Below are 25,788 nucleotides of genomic sequence, written 5' to 3'. Positions count from 1 at the left end.
GGTATTGCTGTGCGTCAGGGCAAATTTCGCTTTCTTCAGTAGGTTCACTAATCTGTTCACTAGCTGCTCAATCATTTATTGAGATATCTCTTAGATCTTTGGCATGTGGTTTGCTTACACCCTTGGCTATTATGTGATAACATGACCATTGGACTTTGTTTGTGATTGTTATAGTAAAAATCGATATAATGACCATTTTGTCAAAAATTACAGTTTCCAAACTTTTACACACACACTGCAGCACGTAAATCCGCAGCAAACACAGCTAAAACTGGTGTCAAACATCAGGTACTCACATTACAGCCCATAACAGTATTCTTCTGTGTGGTAATCCATAAATCACTTCTTGTAGAGCTTCCAGAACACTGTATCATTTGAAAACAGGTCTACGAGTTGATGTCCGACTTTCGGCCGCCATTTTGAATCTTATAGATCGGAAAAAAACTTATAAAAAAGTTTTCCCCACGTGGAACTAACTTATCCGAACGGTCTATGGGAAAGAACTGTGTTTAGAACCCCTACAAGTACTTGGACAGTGGTTACCTCCCATTTAGTTTTCAGAAATGTTTGAAATTTCGCCGACACAAATCCCACGTATGAGACACGGTTATGGGCGTACGACAAACCAAAAATGACCACGTATTACACACGGGGTGGGCAGTGAAGGGGTTAAACACTGCTACTAAAAGATCCTCTTACAATGCATACTGCTTTACAATATGCATTTATGTATAAATATAGTTAAAGAACATCGAGTTGATAGGAATTAGAAAAGGTTCTTATAATAAAACTATCTAGCGAGCGACGAAGAAGAAGAAGAATAAAACTATCAATGTAGTAGTTGATCTTGTGGTCGTCCTACTTGAAGAAGAAGGGCGGGGTCTTATTGACACACTGGACGTCGTGGACTTTGACGGTGTAGTTGTCGTGACTGCCTGCCACATTTTGACAGAATCCTCGTCTATTCTGCTCGCCAGTCTTTTCTCCGCTGCAGAAAATCTTGCGGAGTTCAGGTAGCTCTGAAGATTTTGCAGGAATGTGTATCGCAAGTCAGAAGCTTTGATGTGGAAAAGTTGAGTCGTTCTCCTTTTGCGAAGCCCGATGTCTGGCTGACTGGACTGAGTCTGTGGCTGTGTGACTGTTAGCGCGAAAGAAACACTGACCACGTCGCTGAATGGCAGCTTGCTGAAAGGCACGTGAAAAACGTGAGAATGAGAACAATTTAAGTTCAATCTCCTCTCAACCCCCCCCCCCCCCCCCCCCGCCCCCATAAATCAGCATTCAAAGTCTGACTTATAATTGCACACAATGCATTATAAACAAATGTTTATTTTTGAATGTTTTATGTATGTTATTATTACGGACACAAAAGCCCAGCAATGCAATTTCTCTTTTAGAGATTAATAAAGTTATTGTATTGTATTGTATTGTATTGTATTGTATTGTAACATGGCATCTTTTCTCAGCACATTGAGCAGGTGACTTTGGGATTTGTTGGTTCTATTTTTTTAATTGACTGGGGAATGTATAATCAAGAAAGTTTTGTCTTCATAATCATAGATTGCGTGTTACAAGCATGATTGCATATACGCAAGACTAATTTAGACATGGTCTTACGGCGAAGCTCAAACGCGTCAATTAAAGCTGTGCATGCAAAATCATAACATTCTTAATATTTCCCGAATGCTTTCTATTAATTCTGTTTATAATTTTTCACAGACGGGCAAACAGAACACCAGCAGTAAACGATGGATTGTTGATTCTCTACTCTCGACGGTAACTCAACCCGCTGCACGTTCCGTTGTAAGATCTAATCAGCCTGCTTTTGCTCTGGGGCCGAGGTCTTGACAAATACCTAGCGGCTTTACGCATATATGACTAAGTACCAAAAAGTGCTCACCGAACAGAAGGCGGTCTTTTTGTTTAAATAAAAATGTTTCAAAAAATGATTGGTTGCTGACAATTGGTATGTGTGTGCATGGATGTGCGAATATTTAGTGGTGATAATTTTGCTTGTTTGACTTCAAAGGTTTTGAAGTTATCTTTATCCTCACTGTGACAGTTATGAAATTTCTTGTTGTTGTTTGCTTTAGAAAATTGATCGCTGTTCCGCCGCACGAGTGCGGCTGCTCAAGGGTTTGCTACACAACATTAACATTGTGTCAAGAGGGCCTTGTATTAAGCAAACATTTTTCCCATTGTCGGGATCTGACACAGGGATAGTACTTTTTGACCCTGAAACTAAGAAAGACCTGTCTAATTGTAAACGTTCTTCCTCGGATAATGACTTCATAGAATCGCTCTGCTCATTTAAGCGTTGGGCTGAAAGCTATAATTTTTTTACAAGTTCATGACGTCATAGATGGTTGGATGACGAACACAACACTTGGCATACAACTTTTTATTATGAGTGTGCATATGTGTGTCCAATTTCATTGCATTTGCTAAACAAAAATGTCTTAACAACCGTGTGTTATAGTCAAGAGAAACGGGTCACCTTGTGTTATGCCCAAATATGGCGATCACATGTCACCTAGTACAATGTGTTTCTGACGCTAATAATTCCGCAAATTGGATGATCAAACTGCAGACAAATCGCCATGCTTTCCCTCAAATGTGCAGTATCGACCTCGTTTTCGACCCTTATCGCCCTAACTTTTTTTTTTTTTTTGAATTTGCCAAGCACATCATTGTGGGGCTTTTAATCACACAAAAAATTCAAGCATCCGTCTACAACGTATCCTCATTCATCCTTCAACATTTACACAATACTGAAATATCTCAATGCTAATTCATATCCTAACATCACATTTAAATCAATAGGCCTACCATATCTGTACTTACTGATACACATTTTTGAGATGAGCAAAATATGATTAATAATTTTGTTTATGGGGGTTTGCACTTCTGGAGAGTAACCAAACAATACATCTTTTTCTGTTAATATAATATTTTCTCCCGTATTAACAAATATACATCTTCTAACATTTTCCCAAAACAATTTCATTTTGCTACATTTCCAAAAGAAGTGTTCAATATAATCAATTTCATTACAAAGACTACATAAACTATTTTCTTTTAACTTCATTTTATGCAATAAAATATTTGTGGGATAAATATTATGTAAAATTTTCCATTGGAGTAACTTTAATCTTTCTTCGCTTGTACATGCACTTTCCAGGACCCAGTAATTTTCGTCAATGTAAATGTTATATTTGTGGGACCAAAATTTTACAGAGCAGGGTTCACTGGCTTTGGATTGCGTTAATATCGCACGAAATTTCTTCGGGGAAGGGTTATTTAGCATGCCCTGAAAACAGGTCGCAGGATGCTCGTCACCCGCGTCTTCTTTAACTGTGTTGTCCCGCAGTGCTCGCGCGCAGAGGGCCGTGTGCAAAGCGTTGTACTCAAACAGCCTTGTGGCGCTATATCCGACAATGGCACAAATATGTTGAAATGACACAATTTTTTCGTCTATCCATACATCACGTACACAATTCACACCGGCTTCAATCCATTTATCAAAACACAACACATTCTTTCTAAAAATAATATCTGCATTATTCCACAAACATTGATCAAAAATACTTTCTTTTTGAACAGGAAATAAATATCTGTTCTCGCCCTAACTAATACGGCCTCGTGTGTTTAACATGCCACAGCAAAACAACAAGAAACACAATTGGCTAGCATTTAACTTGATTGAACGCTTGAAAGATCCTTTAACAGCCGAAACCAGACCTTTAACCTCGCTGTAACCTTGACATTTAATGAGGTTTTATGTGACCTTCGCCAACCTGGGGGTCATCAAAGTTTGGTAGTGTGCCAAGTTTCAAAGCCCCAGCTTCAAAAACATACGAGATAACCTCAATGCTAAGATTCAGTGTCTTGTGAATACGTAATGAATGATATAACGAACATAATTCTAGTTATTTGTGAAATACTTTGGATAATGTTAATTTTAATAATTTGTTGTCCGCTTTTAATTTTTCAGCCACTTTGTCCGCTTTTTGTGCGCACCTTTTGGCACTTAGTCATATGCGCAAAGACAACGAACAGCGTAAACTCAAAACATTCTGGTCATGACGCGTGCGGAGTGTGCAACGTTCGGCGTTATTTTATTGCTACAACAGATTTGCAAACTTGCCGCAAAGAAGAACGACTTTCGCCCCGTGTACTGTTTTGAACACTGATTTTGTCTTACCTGAATCCATTGGCATTGACGTAAGTGTTCTTGACTCGATCGTTAAAACTGGTGAGTCCGTAGACATCTTGAATCTTTCACATTAAACAAAAGAGAATGTAAACAGACAGAAACAAAATCAGGCCAAATTAAGGCGAGCAGATCACACACACTCACACACACACACACACACACACACACACACACACACACACACACACACACACTCACACACACACACACACACACACGCGCGCGCACACACACAACCACACACACACACACACACACACATGCGCACGCACACACACACACACACACACACACACACACACACACAAGAAGACTACTATACCCTGAATCGTTATCAAGTGGTTTAGTGGGCGATAAGACAACAGAAGGTACATATCAGTAACTCCTCAACGCATTGCCTTCAAATTTCTGTGACAACACAAGTCATAAAAAAACGCATGGAATCTGCTTTAAAGGTCATGCAATACATTAGTGACGCTGGTATGCCTGACAGAAAGAGTTTTAACATTGTCAGAATATGTCGTTATAGATTCCAGAAATGTATTTTGTGTGTTCTTCAAGAACAATAACAGATGCACCACATACTTTAATGTCATGCAGATTCTTAATCGGAAATGGGTGCAAACAATATTTAAATGCGAGCGTAATCTTCAAGAAGTCGTCTCTTTCACATCGCAACCAACAAAATGTCATCCTACGCCAATAAAAGATCACGATCACTGCTGGAACGCTTGATCGAGCATGGCTCTTGAGAGAGCATATCCCAGGAATTTGGGTTCGCGTTTGAACCAGTGGATATGTCATATAGCCGAATTGTAGTGTAATTTGAAGCTTTCATTTGTCTTAATGCCTGCTAATTTTTAAAATGTTCTGTTCAGTCTATATTGTTTAAACTCTTCCTTGCATGTCGCATAACTGCATAACTAACTCTTCAAATGACTTAAAGGCACAGTACGCCTCCCGTAAACCATCACATATACTGTCAGGCTTTTACACACAGTACAAACACCCTTTCATTTACACACTTACAGCTTTTGAACATCCTAGGTTCCCTACGCAAAGAGCGAGAGGCTCGGTAATACCTGAAAATCGACCCTAGGGAAAATAAGCACGATATTCAGAACTCAGAGTGTGTAACCTATATATAGTCAAAAGCAGAATATCTTAAAAAATCAAATCAAATCAAAACTGTTCTTAATGCAAAAAGTATCTTAAAAGGAGGACGTTCTTAAAAGGGGGTGGGGGTGGTCACTGTGCAGTATATTCACACTCAATTCATTTACTGGAATAGCTTACCATCCTTTGGAAGAGTGCAGCATTGTAATGGGCGAAAGTTGACATCCCATCGTTGTCGGGTGCAAGCGCGCCCCACGTCGTGTTAAAACTGCCCTTGAAATCTTTAAAATAAACACAATCACATAAATCATTTATATTTTTCTGTAACAAGAACGAATGTAATGGTTCTGCACATTTCTACAGCTGATAAACAGGAAAATTAGTAAGATGAAGATCTGTTTTATCGCTACATGTTGTTGCTAATCAATCGGGTAAGACACACACACAATCAATCATCCAGCTAAGTTCTCCCTTCATAAATGCACAAAGGCAAGGACAGATTTAGAACAACGGGTAACATGTTGGGCTGTTTCATGATTCTGTTTGTTCTTTATATTGTAACAATCGTCAACATTGTGAAATTAAGTTTAGGAAGGCTTTTGCATTGTTTAGGGGCCTTCGTGTTGAAAGTAACAGCATTTTTCTTTCAGCTTTGGTTTAGATATGTATCTACAACATTGCAGACAAGATAGAAAATCCGCTGTTGTTGTGAATCGCCACTATACTTCTTTGTTCACAGTTCAACAAATTCTGATCAGTCATCGCTCAACGGCTATCGCCAGTTATCTCTCTGACCGGACGCTACAGTCCTACGCGAATCTATCAAAACTAGGAACACAGAGTTATCTCCCATATGTTTTTCGCAAGCACCGATCTAAATTTGAGATCAGTGTTCGCGAGACGAAAATGATTGCAGATTGGCCGACTTCGACAGTGATCTCCGTTCTGTTCTTCACAGTTATGATAAAGACATCGTTCTAAGGTCAAAACAAGTCGAAATTTTGGGACTGTTGCCGGAAGGAGACCGTAATATATGGTTTCATCACTGTCAACTGGTTACAGAAAAAATCGTCTGCTCCAGTGAGCGCCGAAACCAAACGGTTTATTATCACGTGACACTTTTGACATATTTAGAGTTGTTTGCACAGTAAATACAGCCGCGAAAAATAGCTCTCTTAAAACTGTCTTACATATCAATTCCTTTTTAATTTAAAAATTACACAACACCATGAAAAATCATTATTGACGATCGCGAATCTGCTTATATCAATAATACATTACAAAAAGCTCTAAATATGTTAAACAAATTTTTTTTAAAATTCAGTTTCCTTGCCAGACAAGGAAAATCAAGGCATCCTGTCAGGGAGAGAATGAGCCGAACTCATTTTGACCTGAGGTCAGGATGAGTTCAACAAAGATGTTGGGAAGGTCGGTATGTGTGTGTGTGTGTGTGTGCGTGTGTGTGTGTGTGTGTGTGTGTGTGTGTGTGTGTGTTCGTGTGTGTGAATGCGTCCGTGCGTGCGTGCGTGCGTGCGTGCGTGCGTGTGTGCATGCGTGTGCGTGTGTGTGTGTGTGAAAAAGTTTCTTAATGAATTTATAAAACACTGAATGATATATTATACTTTTAAAAAATGTAAACAAAAGATATTTTCTTCAATTGAATTCGTTTTTGTACCTTCCAGTGTGTAGGATGTATCCTGAGATTCAGTGGAGGATGTTGTGTCACCGCCTTCATCATGTCTTGAAGCTGGGACACAGATAAAGACAGACACTTAGAAACACAAACACACATGCACATACATTTTCATGTGTAAAAACAATGACACAATTGTTTTATAGCAATATGCAACGACCGTGTGATACAAAAATAGATTTTAAAAGGTCAACTTTTAAAGTGCAATCGCATCCACATATTAGGATTTTATTTGTCTTAAACTTTATTCTCAAACACAGGTGACATCATGGCAAAGACGACAAGAAATAAATCTGCAGTAAACCTGACAGGGCTTTTTCTAAAGGCATTGGTATATGGGGTTATGTGTTCCATACTAAAGTTGGTCTAACAGACTCGATTATGGGCAATTCCAAAAAAATGCTCACCTAAGCCTGAAATTCAAAATGGAATTGACGGCTTTTTCACCGTACATATGCCATGAGAGATGTTTATATTTACTCATACTATTCATCGTTTGCCTCTTATTCACTCCCCTTGCATGCCGCCATTTTGTTTTTGATGCTATTTGGGAACGCGCCGTGTGAAGTCAATTTATGACAATGTCATCGCGTGTGTTAGTTTTCATTGTTTTGGTTTCGAAAATTAGTCAAAGTTGCTAGAGAAACCTTAAACTATCGTTTGATCTGTTTTTCAAATATCTAATGATTATACTTTTTGAAATATATTCGAAACATTTTCCACCCCAAAATGGTGCCACGTCAGTGACGTTTTGGGTATAAAAACGTTTTGCGGCGATGAACCGATCGGTTGATTTATTTCCTTTTTTGAGTTTTCTTAGCTTTTCAATAGAGGAGTCCAATCATGTGATTTGTGTTTGTTTGTCCCTATTGTGTTGTGCACAAAGTGCGTCACTGACGTGGCATTGTTTTGTAACGTCTGTGGCACTTTGGTTCCATGTGTACTTGTTACTGGTAGATTTTAACACATTTCTTTGTGATATTCTGTTATTTTCTAACTCAGGTTGTTACTAGAGAAAGCTGAGCACAAAAAGGAGAGTAGGGGAGACCGGGGCTAGTCCGCCCCCGGGGCACATCCGTCTTTTTCTGATTATTCTTACGTTTGCCACCTTTTAGTCATTCACACCATGTGAGAGTGGTGTCCCTTCTTCCCGCCATATCCTGCAGAAGTTCAAAGGTTGCGCGCCCATATATCGTGAGTACAGATCACAAAAAGTGTTTTTCTTCATTTTTTGTAACATGAATGCATTGGAGTTGACTTAGGTTTTGATGCATTACCTCTGAGTACAAATACTTAAGTCTTGGTGTCGAGTGAAAGTGCGTTAATTAAGGTCGAGTTCTGACGAAAGTTTTGCTTCTTCCTTCCCATGTTGTGCTCGCTATCTGGCACTAGAGTTGCCTGCCCGTGCGGGGGCAAGTCCGCCTATTTGTCATGGGGCATGTCCGCCGTGAGCAGTATGTACAACACATGTTCATGCGAACATAAAAACTGTCTGCACATTGATATCAGCTACACATTTGTCTTGATGTAAAATAAAAAAATCAGTCTTCTAGTTCATCAAACTCGCCAGTTATGCTACCAAAAGCATAAAAGTAGGCGGACTAGCCCCGGTCTCTTCGCCAGTTATGCTACCAAAAGCATAAAAGTAGGCGGACTAGCCCCGGTCTCCCCTAAACGTAATTTTTTGTTACATTCTTTCGTATTTTGTCATTGGCATTTTTGAACCTGAATATTGAAGGGCCGAATTAAAAAAGCTTTCCCACTAAAGCTTGCCCACTACTAGTCTTATACATACTATGGAATGAGAGCGGCGGACTTGCCCCACCCTGTAGGCGGACTTACCCCGACTTGGGGCAAGTTCGCCTACGTTAGGGTAGGTCTACTTAAAGCAGTATGTACATTGATATCAGCTACACATTTGTCTTGATGTAAAATAAACAAGAGGCGAAGCCATCAAGGCTCACGTAAGAAATCGACAAACAGTAACACACACACACACACACACACACACACACACACACACACACACACACACACACACACACACACACACACACACACACACACACACACACACACACACACACACACAGAAAGAGCATAGGTGAAACTGTGCAAGAAAGCGAGACACTAGATCTAGATCTGTCTGTCTGCATGTAGCCTACTTACAGGGACACGACTGCCAACTAGTCTCGGCCCGCTCAAAATAATAATGACCGAGACTTTCAGTACTTCCTTCGCGTGACGTCTAACCCTCTTACGTCATAATGTGACGTCAATGTAATGTGACGTCTTCAAATGTTAGAGTTTCTACCACAGACATACACACGCACGCACGCACATACGCACGCACGCACAGACAGACAAAGTTGCGATCGCATAGGCTACACTTACGTGAGCCAAAAATCAGTCTTCTAGTTCATCAAACTCGCCAGTTATGCTACCAAAAGCATAAAAGTAGGCGGACTAGCCCCGGTCTCCCCTATTTGGCCTTTATTTTTGGCTCACGAAGTGTAGCCTATGCGATCGTAACTTTGTCTGTCTGTGCGTATGTGCGTGTGTGCGTGCGTGTGTATGTCTGTGGTAGAAACTTTAACATTTCGTCATTTGAAGACGTCACATTATGGCGTAAGAGGGTTAGACGTCACGCGTCTCGGTCATTGTTATTTTGAGCGGGCCGAGACTAGTTGGCAGTCGTGTCCCTGTAAGTACATGCAGACAGACAGATCTAGATCTAGTGTCTCGCTTTCTTGCACAGTTTCACCTATGCTTACTGTGTGTGTGTGTGTGTGTGTGTGTGTGTGCAGGGCCGGACTACCGGGGGGGTTATGGGGGTTGCGCAACCCCCCCCCCCCCCCCCCCTAGCCTAAACATGTACCTTACTTATTTATTTATTTTTTATTATTGCTTATTTTATGCCGTTTTATGCAAGGAGCGACCATTTTCTTATCTCAGAATATGACCTACCCGTCAGCTTCAGGGGGCTTCGCCCCCTGACCCCCACAACGAGGGGGGGGGGGGGTGGGTGGGTTCTACGGTTTCCGGACCCCCCCCCCCAGCCAAAAAATAAAAATATTGAATGAGGTACGCATTTCTTTATTTTACATTGAGTTTCAATTTTTGGGGTATTAATCAGTGACAAAATCTGCTGCCTGAAACTGGTAAAGAACATCCTCAGAATGCACCAGATTGCACCATTTTGCATCCTTTTTTTCAAAATTTTCCGGGGGGGCATGCCCCCGGACCCCCCTAGCAAGCTAGGCGCTTCGCGCCGTCGGCTCGGCGCTTCGCGCCGTCGGCTCGGCGCTTCGCGCCTTCACACTCATATCTTCACAATATACTTTTGAAAAAAACCAGTCATAAAATGAACTGATCTGCCCCTGCCGCCTGGGGGGACATCCCCCTGGGCCACCACTGGCAACCCCCCCCTCCTCTTCGCCTAGTCCGGCCCTGGTGTGTGTGTGTGTGTGTGTGTGTGTGTGTGTGTGTGTGTGTGTGTGTGTGTGTGTGTGTGTGTGTGTGTGTGTGTGTGTGTGTGTTTGAGTTTGTGTTACTGTTTGTCGATTTCTTACGTGAGCTTTGAAGGCTTCGCCTCTTGTTTATTTTTAGTGCAATTAAACCGAGTGATGTGTAGGAGGTATGATCCCCCCAAAATGATCAAAACGCTTTTATAACTGTTTCAGGTAACTGATCATCTTAAGTAATATATCATTGGAATGGCCAAACATTTAACTGGTTAACCTTTCAGAGATGACGTCATTAGGTTGCTACGTCATAAATGACGAGGAATCAAACGAGGTCACTTTTGAGTTATGCTTCAGAACGGGGTCTTTCATCAAGCACAACAACCGGCACGGTGGCCCAGTGGTAAGGCGTCCGCCCCGTGATCGGGAGGTCGTGGGTTCGAACCCCGGCCGGGTCATACCTAAGACTTTAAAACTGGCAATCTAGTGGCTGCTCCGCCTGGCGTCTGGCATTATGGGGTTAGTGCTAGGACTGGTTGGTCCGGTGTCAGAATAATGTGACTGGGTGAGACATGAAGCCTGTGCTGCGACTTCTGTCTTGTGTGTGGCGCACGTTAAATGTCAAAGCAGCACCGCCCTGATATGGCCCTTCGTGGTCGGCTGGGCGTTAAGCAAACAAACAAAAAATCAAGCACAACGCCACTTCTGCGCAAGAGTGTAGCTAGGTAATGACACAAAGGAAATTTCTACAAAGGGGAAGAAAGTTACATGAATTAAAGCTGCTTCATATTCTACAATCTGACAAAATAAACCGCAAATCAAAACTGTGGAAAAAAGGAACATCTCTGAATAGCCAAAAAGACTTTCGGGAACTCTTCAAACAAGGCAAATGTAGCTGCTGTATCAAAGCTTACAAAACTAAGATTAAACGTGTACATACGAGTATAAAGTGCCTGACTTAAACTTTCATATAAAACAGTCCGCAGAATTCTACACAATGACCTTCAATTTCAAAAATTGGCCGCAAAATGGATGCCTTATAAGCTGACAGGGAAACGGAAGAAGCAACAGGGTCCTGTTGCACGCGATCCGCTCAACCGTTTTGAACGATGTAGACCCAAACTTGTGATGAATGTAGTCACTGATAATGAGACTTTGGTTTCCTTCTATATTATTGCCAAAAAAAACCACAAAACAAAGCGCGATTGGACAACAATGACGTGACGCACCAAATTTGTATGCAAGGTTTTCAAAGCAGAAACAGTGCTAATCGCTGTATTTTGCGATCACCAAGGTCCTGTTGCTGTCGATATTCTGTCTGCTAACAGAACTGGCACTGTCACATACTATGCAAACACCTTATTACCCAAACTTACTCACGAGTTCAGCAGTCAACGACTTAACTGCGAAACCCAGACTTCCCTTCTCTTCCAGGACAATGCCAGTCTCCACACAATAAGGGCCGTAACTCCATTCCTTAAAGTCTAAATAATCCAATCTTTGCCTCACACACTCTACAGACCTGAATTTACTCCTTGTGATTTCTGGTTATTCCCTTTATGAAAAGAAGACTTTGTGTCAAGACATTCTATTGTTTCCAAGACATCAAAAAAGGTGACAAATCTGAGTTTAAAGCCAACCCCAAATAAGGCCATCTTAAGGCAGTAGGACACACCTGAAAGTACGCTGGAGTAGCCTCCCTTTCCGGATTTAGAACGCGTTTCGTGTCGTAACAGATCATCCACTTATTAGCCATATCCGTATGCAAAATAATGAAATAAACATTAGGAAATGGCAGAAGTTTACAACTATCGACATTCTCTATCAGTGCAATAAAAAACAATCGTTAGAACTTGCATTTACGACATGTCGTGCGTGAGAACGTGTCAGTAAACAAGCACTTCTTGCCTGGCTGAAGAACCCTACGAGTCAATCTAAAACAGACGACAAGTAATGGAAAGCAGTCTGCGGATAAACATAACAAACTGCTGATGAAAAAGTGTGTTCATCCCTGCTCTGGATAAAAGACATCGGACTGATGACAACGTGGCAGCGTTCACGCGAAAAGATTTTTTTCAGATTATCGCTTCTACATTTTATTGCACGTACTTGGGGCAGATCTGAATTTCACACTGGAAGATGACAAATCGGTCTTGTGAGTTGAGAACCACGTACATGTTCTTTGCCGACAGAAATCACGATGGGACAAGATGCAGATTGTGTTGAAGAGATGTTTGCAGATTATCGCATCTACATTTTATTGCTCAGATCAATGCACGTAGTTGGGGTAGATCTGAATTTCGCAATGGAAGACGACAAATCGGTCTTGTGAGTTGAGAACCACACGTTTTTTGGCGGCAGAAATCACTATGGGACAAGATGAGGATTGTGTTGAGGAGGTTAATACTGACTGACTTTAGATGAAGAGTTTCTAGACCTGGTTTTTGTAGAGAGGCATCATGATGATATCCTGGTTTTTGGCTCACGAAGTGTAGCCTATGCGATCGTAACTTTGTCTGTCTGTGCGTGCGTGCGTATGTGCGTATGTGCGTGCGTGCGTGTGTATGTCTGTGGTAGAAACTTTAACATTTCGTCATTTGAAGACGTCACATCTTTCATCTTATTCCTTGTCGGTTCCTGATTCCAAAAACATATAGATATGATATGTTTGGATTAAAAACACGTTCAGAAAGTTAAAACGAAGAGAGGTACAGAAAAGCGTGCTATCCTTCTCAGCGCAACTAGTACCCCGCTCTTCTTGTCAATTTCACTGCCTTTGCCATGAGCGGTGGACTAACGATGCTACGAGTATACGGTCTTGCTGAAAAATTGCATTGCGTTCCGTTTCATTCTGTGAGTTCGACAGCTACTTGACTAAATGTTGTATTATCGCCTTACGCGACTTGTAATAACTTGTTTTTAAACATTCAACAGTCTGAATCCTATCTGCATGAGGTCCAATGTTTCATTAGTTATACATGACAGCAAACTGACGTATAAAACATAGTGCATACGCATTTCTAATAAATATTGAATCACTTGTGAATAAAAGTAGCAGTTTGTGCATTCTTCTGCATATTTACACATGGATAGATAGACCTAACGCTACCCGCTCAAAGGCGAACGGACAAACAGACAGATACACGGACACAATGAATAAATTGTGTCGAAACAAACATACACACACACACACACACACACACACACACACACACACACACACACACACACACACACACACACACACACACACACACACACACACACACACACACACACACACATGCGCATGTACGCTCCCCCTTTTCATCACAGACACTCGTAACATTCTCACTTACAGGTCAAAACACACACACACACACACACACACACACACACACACACAAACACATCCGCGCACACACACACGCACACACACGTACACACATACACACACACGCACACACAAACAAATCCGCACACACATACACACACACACACACACCAAGGCACGCACGCTCGAGCGCTCCCCCTCTCCATTACAGACACCCGTATCATCCTCACTTACAGATCGCCACGCCTGCAACTATGGCACCGAGGAGGACACAGCCAATGAAAAGCGTGACCCCGAAAATCAGACACCATTTTCGTCCGCCTTTTTCGGTGATCCGTGATGATTGGGCTGAAAAATGATCTCTTTTTGTGATTTTCTACTATGACCAAGATGGTGCAAAAATGATGAGATAATTAAATCTTATAGACCGAAGCATACTATTGCTGCACATGCACCCAGTAACATGAAAGCCTTTAAAGGGTGCCCTATACGTAGCGTTCATTAATTAATTCCTATTGTTTACATGTGCCAATAATGTTATAAAACTGTACCTAAGGGGATATAATAACGATTGGCTGTAGCTTTCGAACACAGAAACAATTATTTCAGTATTGCAAAGTGGTGTTGATAGTGTCGAATGTAAACAGAACAGTCTCAAAGTGAAAGTGGATGTTTTCCGGAAATTGCGAAGTTAACAAGAATACAGAAAAGCGCGCTTTCCTGCTTAGCACAATACGCTACCGCGCTAATCTGGCGTGTCAATATCACTACGTTTTGCACGAGGAAGGACGGTGAGCGATTTTCTTCACGCGGGGATTGACGAAGCTGTACTGTCTGTGTTGACGGTCTAAAAATAGCCCAAGTCCCAGAGAACTGTTGCTAAACATAGCAATAAACTTTATAAAGAATTAATTATTTCTCGTAATTGGTAAGGACTTCAAACCTAAAACTTTGCAGGAAGCTTAATTTATACATCCCCGCAACGATGGGAAAAGCCCTGGAAGTAATTAAAATTATTAAATAGGACTCTGTCAGCCTTTAAGTATAAAACACAGGCAGAGTCTATTAGGTGGTTGCCTTTCTCGCTGTTCAAAATAGCGTGTATCTCTCTGTTTGCATGTCTTCTAATTATTAATTCGGAATCCATTAGTGGTAAAAAAAAAAATTTGTTTAAAAAAAAAAGTACCCCCCAAAATACACGATTTTATTTTTAATTCAAACTTATTTTTCGGCACGTAGTCGTGTTTGTCTGTCTTTTTTTAATGAAATTTGGTTGAAATTAAAAAATAAGGAAAAAGGCGATGGAGTTGCTACTTACCTGCTGAAGTGCTGTGTCGGCTTGCGTCAGGTTGTGGGTTAAATGGTCTTGGTTGTCCAGACCCAAGGTTATAAGCTGGTGGGTTGAATGGTCTTGGTTGTCCAGACCCAAGGTTGTAAGCTGGTGGGTTGAATGGTCTTGGTTGTCCAGACCCAAGGTTGTAAGCTGGTGGGTTGAATGGTCTCGGTTGTCCAGACCCAAGGTTATAAGCTGGTGGGTTGAATGGTCTTGGTTGTCCAGACCCAAGGTTGTAAGCTGGTGGGTTGAATGGTCTTGGTTGTCCAGACCCAAGGTTGTAAGCTGGTGGGTTGAATGGTCTCGGTTGTCCAGACCCAAGGTCGTTAGCGTTTGGGTTGAATGGTCTTGGTTCTTCATGTGTTGGTCCGTGAAGGAACGGATTTGTGAATGCCAAAGAAGGGCTGAGTGTATCCCGATTCGGCAGTACTGGCTCGGTGCATATCAAATGGATCGCTGCGAGAACAACTCCTGAAGCGTTGTCTTTCAATGGCTTGTTTTCCTGGGCAGAACTTGTCTGTTTCAGCTGGCTCGTGGTGTTGAAAGTCGCCGAAGGGTTGTCGGACCCTTCGTTGTGCAGAGCAAAGTTCGTCTGGTTCAAAGAGATTTCTTCGGAGACCTCAGAATTGTCAGAGAGTAGCTCAGCAGTGCTTTGACTCGAAGAGAGAGCCATTTGTTCTGCAAAAAACCCAGGATAGTTAACGGGGCTGAGTAAAAACAGAGAAACGCTGTGCATAATAAGAGTAATTAATAATTAGGCGTAGAGTGAAAATAAGAAGAACAAGTCGCGTAAGGCGAAAATACAACATTTAGTCAAGTAGCTGTCGAACTCACAGAATGAAACGGAACGCAATGCAATTTTTCAGCAAGGCCGTATACTCGTAGCATCGTCAGTCCACCGCTCATGGCAAAGGCAGTGAAATTGACAAGAAGAGCGGGGTAGTAGTTGCGCTGAGAAGGATAGCACGCTTTTCTGTACCTCTCTTCGTTTTAACTTTCTGAGCGTGTTTTTAATCCAAACATATCATATCTATATGTTTTTGGAATCAGGAACCGACAAGGAATAAGATGAAAGTGTTTTTAAATTGATTTCGAAAATTTAATTTTGATAATAATTTTTATATTTTTAATTTTCAGAGCTTGTTTTTAATCCAAATATAACATATTTATATGTTTTTGGAATCAGAAAATGATGGAGAATAAGATGAACGTAAATTTGAATCGTTTTCTTTTTTTTTATTTTTTTTTTACAATTTTCAGATTTTTAATGACCAAAGTCATTAATTAATTTTTATGCCACCAAGCTGAAATGCAATACCGAAGTCCGGGCTTCGTCGAAGAATACTTGACCAAGATTTCAACCAATTTGGTTGAAAAATGAGAGCGCGACAGTGCCGCCTCAACTTTCACGAAAAGCCGGATATGACGTCATCAAAGACATGTATAAAAAAAAGAAAAGAATGTTCGGGGATATCAATCCCAGGAACTCTCATGTCAAGTTTCATAAAGATCGGTCCAGTAGTTTGGTCTGAATCGCTCTACACGCACGCACGCACACACGCACGCACGCACACACACACACACACACACAAAGTCATACACCACGACCCTCGTTTCGATTCCCCCTCTATGTTAAAACATTTAGTCAAAACTTGACTAAATGTAACAAAAGGAAGGAAGATAGATAGATTATAAGATGTTTGATGGGTTGTTGACAGACCAGGTTTTTTGTCGGTCCGAGGGGAAGCATATCGTCTTTTGTTTCATATTTATTGACCAAGTTGATATGCCCCCCGAGGTTTATGCCTATCGCCAGTTCCTCTGAACAGTCAAAAGCCATCACTAGAGTTCTTGTGAACGACAGCTGTTTGTTTCGTGCATAGTCAGAGGTACATAATAACGTGCTATTGCAGATAAGCTCACATCGAGTCGCATTCAAATTACTAACTGACGACTACATTGTGAAAAGGGGAAACTGGATCACACGGGTTCACGATGGCTCAGGGGTAAGATAAACCACGCAAAACTAAATTCTTTGAAAATTGCTCGCTCTTTACGGAGGGCACCTAGGATGTTCTCAAGCGGTGAGTGTTTAAATGAAAGGATGTTTGTACTGTGTGTAAAAGCCTGACAGTATCTGTGATGGTTTTGCGGGAGGCTTATACTGTGCCTTTAATGCTCCCATTCCACACAGCCGTTCTAGCTTCCGTGTAAACCAACGTGTTAACATTGATCCGTCCAGGTGCATTGTTCCGCTTAGCAACATACCAATATTTTGCTGCATGGTTGCTTTTTGTGCAGAGCGGGATTATTTTTCAAGTTAATTGTAATACTATGTTTCGCACATTCGTCAAGCACCGACATTTCTGTGCACAGCAATCTAACAGGACATTTGAGCGCTGATAGATATGTGATATGTTTGGTCTGACAGAAAAACTGTTGACGATATTGCCAATATACATAGAAAAACTCGCCCAAATTTGTGCCAAGAAATCGGTCACATTCACAAGCAAGGAACCAATGAGGGTTTGCGAACTACATGTTAGGATGAACTGATGCGTTTGCAAGCGGGCCTTCTCCCTTGGAGTGTTCGGAGCTTAACCAACTTAAATGGCTATATAAATCACTTTCTTGAGCGGTACTTGTGCAGACACAAAAGTAGTCTTCTGTCTTAAAGAACAAATTCCATTCCCAGTTCCTACTTTGTTTTTAAACTACTCAAAGAAATCATGAGGCCTAGACCAAAGTCACAGAGATCATCTTATTTTTTTGTACGTACGGTGTGCGAGCCACAAAAGCGCATTATTCTATAGAATTTTTTTTGGTTTGTTTGTTTGCTTAACGCCCAGCCGACCACGAAGGGCCATATCAGGGCGGTGCTGCTTTGACATTTAACGTGCGCCACACACAAGACAGAAGTCGCAGCACAGGCTTCATGTCTCACCCAGTCACATTATTCTGACACCGGACCAACCAGTCCTAGCACTAACCCCATGATGCCAGACGCCAGGCGGAGCAGCCACTAGATTGCCAATTTTAAAGTCTTAGGTATGACCCGGCCGGGGTTCGAACCCACGACCTCCCGATCACGGGGCGGACGCCTTACCACTAGGCCAACCGTGCCGGTCTATAGAAATTGAGTTTAAAAAAATCTAACGGTCGACAGAACCAAGGTATATGTCCCATACTGTGGACAGGTTCGACGGGACCATGTTGTAGGTCACAAGTTTGTTTTTTAATGTATCCCACATACGAGAGAGACGCCTATGCCATAACAATATCATATCTTCGTGTGTGTGTGTGTGTGTGTGTGTGTGTGTGTGTGTGTGTGTGTGTGTGTGTGATTTGAACTTGTATTGTTCTGGTTGATGTGAGCTCGGGTAAAAGATTACCTGCAATCACAGGGCCTGTGACGCAGCTGTATGGGGTTGTATCCGGTTGTATCCGGTGTCGGGTGGGTTGGAAGACACAACAACAAGAATTGATTTCGCCATGTCACATTACAGCCGTTGGTCTTTGTCCTATTTGTAAGACATATTTCGTCAGTCGCATTGCTTGCTTTTGAAATCTACTTAATAACTTTGTTTTACTATCCCCACTATTTCTGGGGCATATATGCAGACACGAGCTTGCAATGACATTTCAATCTGTCACCTGTCGGGTGCCTGTCTGTGTGTCCTTTCGTCCGTCCGTTCATCAAAGAAACGATATTTACAATTGGAAATTTGATTGACCGCTTTAAGAAATATTCATATCTAGCTCAAATTGTTCTAAAACTTTCAAAACATTGCAATTCATATTAAACGACAACACTTGCCGCCATTCGAAATGGGTCTCCTACCTGCTCTCCTGCGCTCCTAGTAATGAACACTTCACCCGGGTAATCCGGGCATTTCACCAAACACACATGCAGGTGCATCCGTCCGTCAAGTTGTACTGTATTGCGAAACCAGTGCAGGTAGCAAATAAACAGTCTTCTCAGTCTACTCTAGGTACGTTTGATTAAAACAAATCCTTGCTGGCCTATCAGAAAAATCACATTCACTCCGAGAAAAATGAAATATCAGTCGACAGCAAGATAATAATAATAATAATAAATAAGCATTTACATAGCGCAACATCATAACTTTACAATTATGCTCTTTGCGCTTGACACATTTAAAATTAAAACACAGTTATACAAGCATTTACATGTACATTCATAGTCAACAACGCTTAATTAAAAGCATACACCATCAAAGATACATTACAAAAGATTCTTCCACTAACTAAATAATAAAAACATGAATAAAATAGGTAGTGAAAAATCACTAAAACAACAAATAACACTAAAATTATAACACAGTCTGTTATACAAGCATTTACATCTACATTCATAGTACACAAGTAGAGAACAAGTTATTGTTTGTGTTGCCTTTGTTTGTTCATCGTGTCTGTTCGTCTATCTGTCTGACTATCTGCTTGTCTATCCGTCCGTTTGTATGTACAATGTATGTCTGTCGATCTGTCGGTCGGCCGGTCGGTCTGTCTGTTTGTCTGTCTCTCTAGATCTATATCTCTTTCTCTTCTTTCTTCTATGTATGTCTATGTCCGTCCGTGTGTGTGCATCGTGCCTCTCCATCAATCCATCCAACCATCTACACAGCCGTCTGTCTGTCTGTCTGTCTCTGTCTGTCTGTCTGTCTGTCTGTCTCTCTCTGTCTGTCTGTCTCTCTCTGTCTCTCTCTCCCTCTGTCTCTCCCTCTCTGTCTCTGTCTCTCTCTCTCTCTCCCTCTGTCTCTACCTCTCTGTCTCTGTCTCTGTCTCTCTCTCTCCCTCTGTCTCTCCCTCTCTCCCTCTGTCTCTCTCTCTCCCTCTCTCCCTTTGTCTCTCCCTCTCTGTCTCTGTCTCTCTCCCTCTGTCTCTCCCTCTCTCTCTCTCTCTCTGTCTGTCTCTCTCTCTCTCCCTCTGTCTCTCCCTCTCTGTCTCTGTCTCTGTCTCTCTCTCCCTCTGTCTCTCCCTCTCTGTCTCTGTCTCCCTCTGTCTCTCCCTCTCTGTTTCTGTCTCTCTCTCCTCTCTCTCTCTCCTCTCTCTCTCTCTCTCTCTCTCTCTCTCTCTGTATTTCACACTCTTTTATTTCTCCCCCCCCTTCCCCACAAGCTTACATAATTATATACTCTCCCTGTCAGACTACTTTGTGTACACCGCGATGACTGTTGTTTGTTCGTTATATCTGCTGGTACACACACAATGACAGGACTTCCATTTTCGACGGTTGGGTGCGTATCGAAACAACGTTCATGAGTATTGCAATAGACACAACTTGACAAAACAGCATTTCAGCCCTCCATCAAAAACACGCAGAATGCAGGATAACTGCTCTAAACTGCCGATGCATACGCATGGTTGTGTGTGTGTGTGTGTGTGTGTGTGTGTGTGTGTGTAAAGGGGATGTGTGTGTGTGCGTGCATGTGTGTGTGTAGGGGGATGTGTGTGTATGTATATGTGTGTGTGTGTGTGTGTGTGTGTGTGTGTGTGTGTGTGTGTGTGTGTGTGTGTGTGTGTGCGTGTGTGTTTGTCATTACGTGTACTCCATAAACAAAAAAGAAGACACGGCACTGTCTGTAACCCTAACCTTGTATGATTCTGCTCGCGTATGTGGGCCTTCACAAAATACCATTCACAGGGTAAACGTCTTGTGGAATGCGGCCAATGTTTTTATAACATGCGTATGTACAGACTTGTTTTATTGTCACATATTTTTAATATTGTTTTACATGACGCTGTAAGACTTTCAAGACACATCATTTCTTTCTCGTACAAGATGGTGAGCACCACAGTAGATCTGTCAGAGTTTTAACATGAGTTGGTAGTGTCCTGAAACTACCGGTTACACATACAAACGTGTTTTTCTGATATTCAATTGAGGACAGGCGAGAATTTCTCAAATTGATATTAAAAGAACTATTTTCCATGTATTGTGCTTTGTTCACTATATTTTATATGCGTATCGCTTGATAATGATACATATCACTACAACTTTAGGGTACCCCCTGTAAATTGCTTCGTTTATGTTCAGGCCCCTGAAGACTGTTGGCAATATTGTTTACATAGTGCTAAAGGCTCTTTCCCCCGGAGTGAAACTGAAAGGAGGGCGTCAGGCGAATCAACATATACCCCGACCTTAGAAACCGGATATTTAATGAAAGAAGGTTTGGGCGAGGGGTGGCAGGGGGGGTAAAGTGAGCGAACACAAGGTCAGACTATTCACGTCATATTTGTTTGCGCAAGAAACACGAGTGAAGTGTTGCTAAAGTAGGTTAAATGCGTGCTCAGGAAAAACAAAACCAAGTAAACCTTACCATGACTGTGAGCAGTTATGCTTCTACTTTGAAGCGGTTTTTGTTCGTCCGGTTTTCAAATTGTTTTTTTGTTTGTTTGTTTGCTTAACGCCCAGCCGACCACGAAGGGCCATATCAGGGCGGTGCTGCTTTGACATTTAACGTGCGCCACACACAAGACAGAAGTCGCAGCACAGGCTTCATGTCTCACCCAGTCACATTATTCTGACACCGGACCAACCAGTCCTAGCCCACTAACCCCATAATGCCAGACGCCAGGCGGAGCAGCCACTAGATTGCCAATTTTAAAGTCTTAGGTATGACCCGGCTGGGGTTCGAACCCACGACCTCCCGATCACGGGGCGGACGCCTTACCATTAGGCCAACCGTGCCGGTTTCAAATGTGTTACAAAACCAATAATTATTTGAACACTTTGATTAACCGTCCTAACGCTGTTCTTATCGTTTTACAGCAGTCTAATATAATAGGCAGGTTCACTTAGAAACATATACACATGAACAAACATAGTCCCCGTCTAAAATAGTAGATTTGTTTACAACATTGCAAACATCCTGTCGTCGCATGCCCAGATTCTTAAGTGTTTGTGTGCATGAGTTTGCTTTGATAGGCGACCTGGCATGGTCAATTAGGTTCTTTAAAGTTTCACAAACAAATAAAACACAGACATGCTGTTACAGCTAGGGTGACCCAAAAAATACTACCCATAAAAAAGCTAGTAACTTCTGCATATGTTAAGCGAGTTACTTCATATTTCATATTTGGTCTACATAAACTTGAGCTTATACATACACAGTTCACAAAGGTCTGCTTTGTATGCTTTTTCGTGTCTTGTTAAATATATATTCCTTCCCGTGTCTTGTTAAATATATATTCCTTCCCGTGTCTTGTTAAATATATATTCCTTCCCGTGTCTTGTTAAATATATATTCCTTCCCGTGTCTTGTTAAAGATATATTCCTTCCCGTGTCTTGTTAAAGATATATTCCTTCCCGTGTCTTGTTAAAGATATATTCCTTTTCGTGTCTTGTTAAAGATATAAACCTTCCCGCGTCTTGTTAAAGATATATTCCTTTTCGTGTCTTGTTAAAGATATATTCCTTCCCGTGTCTTGTTAAATATATATTCCTTCCCGTGTCTTGTTAAAGATATATTCCTTCCCGTGTCTTGTTAAAGATATATTCTTTCCCGTGTCTTGTTAAATATATATTCCTTCCCGTGTCTTGTTAAATATATATTCCTTCCCGTGTCTTGTTAAAGATATATTCCTTCCCGTGTCTTGTTAAAGATATATTCCTTCCCGTGTCTTGTTAAAGATATATTCCTTCCCGCGTCTTGTTAAAGATATATTCCTTTTCGTGTCTTGTTAAAGATATATTCCTTCCCGTGTCTTGTTAAATATATATTCCTTCCCGTGTCTTGTTAAATATATATTCCTTCCCGTGTCTTGTTAAAGATATATTCCTTCCCGTGTCTTGTTAAAGATATATTCCTTCCCGTGTCTTGTTAAAGATATATTCCTTTTCGTGTCTTGTTAAAGATATATTCCTTCCCGTGTCTTGTTAAAGATATAAACCTTCCCGTGTCTTGTTAAAGATATATTCCTTTTCGTGTCTTGTTAAAGATATATTCCTTTTCGCGTCTTGTTAAAGATATATTCCTTCCCGTGTCTTGTTAAAGATATATTCCTTTTCGTGTCTTGTTAAAGATATATTCCTTCCCGTGTCTTGTTAAAGATATAAACCTTCCCGTGTCTTGTTAAAGATATATTCCTTTTCGTGTCTTGTTAAATATATATTCCTTTTCGTGTCTTGTTAAATATATATTCCTTCCCGTGTCTTGTTAAAGATATAAACCTTCCCGTGTCTTGTTAAAGATATATTCCTTTTCGTGTCTTGTTAAAGATATATTCCTTTTCGTGTCTTGTTAAAGATATATTCCTTTTCGTGTCTTGTTAAAGATATATTCCTTTTCGTGTCTCGTTAAAGATATATTCCTTTTCGCGTCTTGTTAAAGATATATTCCTTTTCGTGTCTTGTTAAAGATATATTCCTTTTCGTGTCTTGTTAAAGATATATTCCTTTTCGTGTCTTGTTAAAGATATATTCCTTTTCGTGTCTTGTTAAAGATATATTCCTCTTCGCGTCTTGTTAAAGATATAAACCTTCCCGCGTCTTGTTAAAGATATATTCCTTTTCGTGTCTTGTTAAAGATATAAACCTTCCCGTGTCTTGTTAAAGATATAAACCTTCCCGTGTCTTGTTAAAGATATATTCCTTCCCGTGTCTTGTTAAATATATATTCCTTCCCGCGTCTTGTTAAAGATATATTCCTTTTCGTGTCTTGTTAAAGATATAAACCTTCCCGCGTCTTGTTAAAGATATATTCCTTTTCGTGTCTTGTTAAAGATATATTGCTTTTCGTGTCTTGTTAAAGATATATTCCTTTTCGTGTCTTGTTAATGCTACATTCCTTTTCGTGTCTTGTTAATGCTACATTCCGTTTCGTGTCTTGTTAAAGCTATATTCCTTTTCGTGGCTTGTTAATGCTACATTCCTTTTCGTGTCTTGTTAAAGATATATTCCTTCCCGTGTCTTGTTAAAGATATATTCCTTCCCGTGTCTTGTTAAAGCTACACTCCTTCCTGTGTAAACCATCATGTTACTCACCATTGGTTCGTGGTAGGCGTTTACATGCTTGGACACGTACCAACATTCTACTACACGCCTGCTTTCTTTGCAGAGTTTTGGATGAATTAATTGTATCTTTTGCACCTACGTCAAGTACCGAAATGGCTCTGCATGCACACGTAAAAAGCAGAACATCTGAGCGCTGGTTGTTATGTGGTTTTAAGTCGGACAGGACAATACAAAATATTTCAAATATATACAAAGAAGGACTCGCTTCAAAATGTGACAAGAAATCGGTTAAATTCACAAGGGAGGGACCAATGAGGGTTGGCGAGGGTAAGGATGAACGGATGGCCTTCCAAGTGGAAGGTGTTTGCAGCGTAGCGGATTATTAAAAAAGCTTATTGTGAGCCGTACGTAGGCCAAAACCAAAGCATTCTTTTGTCTCAAAGAGCAAATTTCATACCAAAAAGAAAGGATGGTATCTTAATTTTAAAGAAGACCAAACCGATATCCTCGTAAAACACACACAAAATAGAATGTATTTCAAGTTGTCTGAGTTCCATCGTTTAAATAGACGAATTCCGCAAACAACTTTGTCGGGTTTGCATTGTTTGTGAAAGAGGAAATAGTACTTTTGCTTTTATTAAGGCAAGCTTTCTACACGTGCTGTTTTTCCACGTGTTTCAAACACACCCCACGCAAGTGACTGACCTATAATGTCACGTGGGAAAATTTGCCTAACTAAAAGTAAGATAATTATTCTTTCACAACCAATACAGACCCGACAAAGTTATTCAGTTCCGAACAACGTCCACTGCACTGTTTGTTTAAATAAACACAATCTGCTGTGGCGAAGAAAGGACCAAGTAAATGTGTCTCTTCTCCCAATGATTGTGTACAAGTGAATATTTCTCGGGTTAAAGGCGCACTCAGCTTCACGTAAACCGTCAGTTTCTGGTCACAGACACTGTCAGGCTTTTACACACAGTACAACCTCCCTTTCGTTTAAAAACTAACCGCTTGAGAACATCCTAGGTGCCCTCCGTAAAGAGCGAGCATTTTTCAAAGAATTTATTTCGTGCAGTCAGAACGGATTTACAATGAGACAAATCGGACGCCTCGTTTTGGCGCTAGAACTAACTTTTAACATCTACATAATAAATTGACAGCTTGTTACACAAACATTCTTAAATCATAAAAGAATTCTTTTTTTATCAAGACAAAATCAGTACAATTCGAAGTTTTGAAAGTTTGAAAAAAGGGAAACCGGACGCAGTTCACACAAGGTCGGGTTTTCAAAGCAGACGAATTTTCTTCATATCGCTTGCTTCTTTGAAGCCAACCGCCGCCGTTATATTCGGATTAAAAACAAGCTCTGAAAAATAAAAATATTAAAATTATGATCAAAATTAAATTTCTGAAATCTATTTAAAAACACTTTCATTTTATTCCTTGTCGGTTCCTGATTCCAAAAACATATAGATATGATATGTTTGGATTAAAAACACGCTCAGAATATTAAAACGAAGGGAGGTAGGCCTACAGAAGAGCGTACTATGCAGCGTTCAGTTTCATTCGGTGAGTTCCACATCTTGACTAAATGTAGTAATTTAGCCTTACGCAACTTGTTTCTTTGTGTCATTATTGTTACAACGCGGGTAATCGTGAATATGAAATACTG

At 40.9% G+C, this 25,788-nt stretch overlaps 1 protein-coding gene across 2 annotated transcripts in view; it reads right to left on the bottom strand.

Annotated features, from left to right (window-relative positions):
• The window catches only part of LOC138981427 (uncharacterized), a 96,449-nt gene extending 77,397 nt beyond the window's left edge, over nt 1–19,052 (bottom strand). Inside the window, exons 1-8 of one of the 2 annotated variants that reach the window (XM_070354340.1) lie at nt 18,977–19,030; nt 18,528–18,656; nt 15,121–15,813; nt 14,037–14,150; nt 7,008–7,079; nt 5,513–5,613; nt 4,205–4,278; nt 863–1,185 (exon numbers count right to left, since the gene is read on the bottom strand). In XM_070354340.1, the coding sequence (XP_070210441.1) occupies nt 863–1,185; nt 4,205–4,278; nt 5,513–5,613; nt 7,008–7,079; nt 14,037–14,150; nt 15,121–15,808 (1,372 nt within the window). In that variant the 5' untranslated portion in view covers nt 15,809–15,813; nt 18,528–18,656; nt 18,977–19,030. Of the gene's footprint in view, nt 1–862; nt 1,186–4,204; nt 4,279–5,512; nt 5,614–7,007; nt 7,080–14,036; nt 14,151–15,120; nt 15,814–18,527; nt 18,657–18,976 lie in introns of both variants that reach the window. The other variant, XM_070354341.1, reaches the window with a different exon arrangement.
• Between the last annotated feature and the right edge of the window lie 6,736 nt (nt 19,053–25,788).

The sequence above is a fragment of the Littorina saxatilis genome, linkage group LG12 (genome assembly GCF_037325665.1).
Source record: "Littorina saxatilis isolate snail1 linkage group LG12, US_GU_Lsax_2.0, whole genome shotgun sequence".
Taxonomy (NCBI): Eukaryota; Metazoa; Mollusca; class Gastropoda; order Littorinimorpha; family Littorinidae; genus Littorina; species Littorina saxatilis.
The sequence above is the reverse complement of the archived record's forward strand: the minus strand, read 5'-3'. Positions and strand labels throughout refer to the sequence as shown.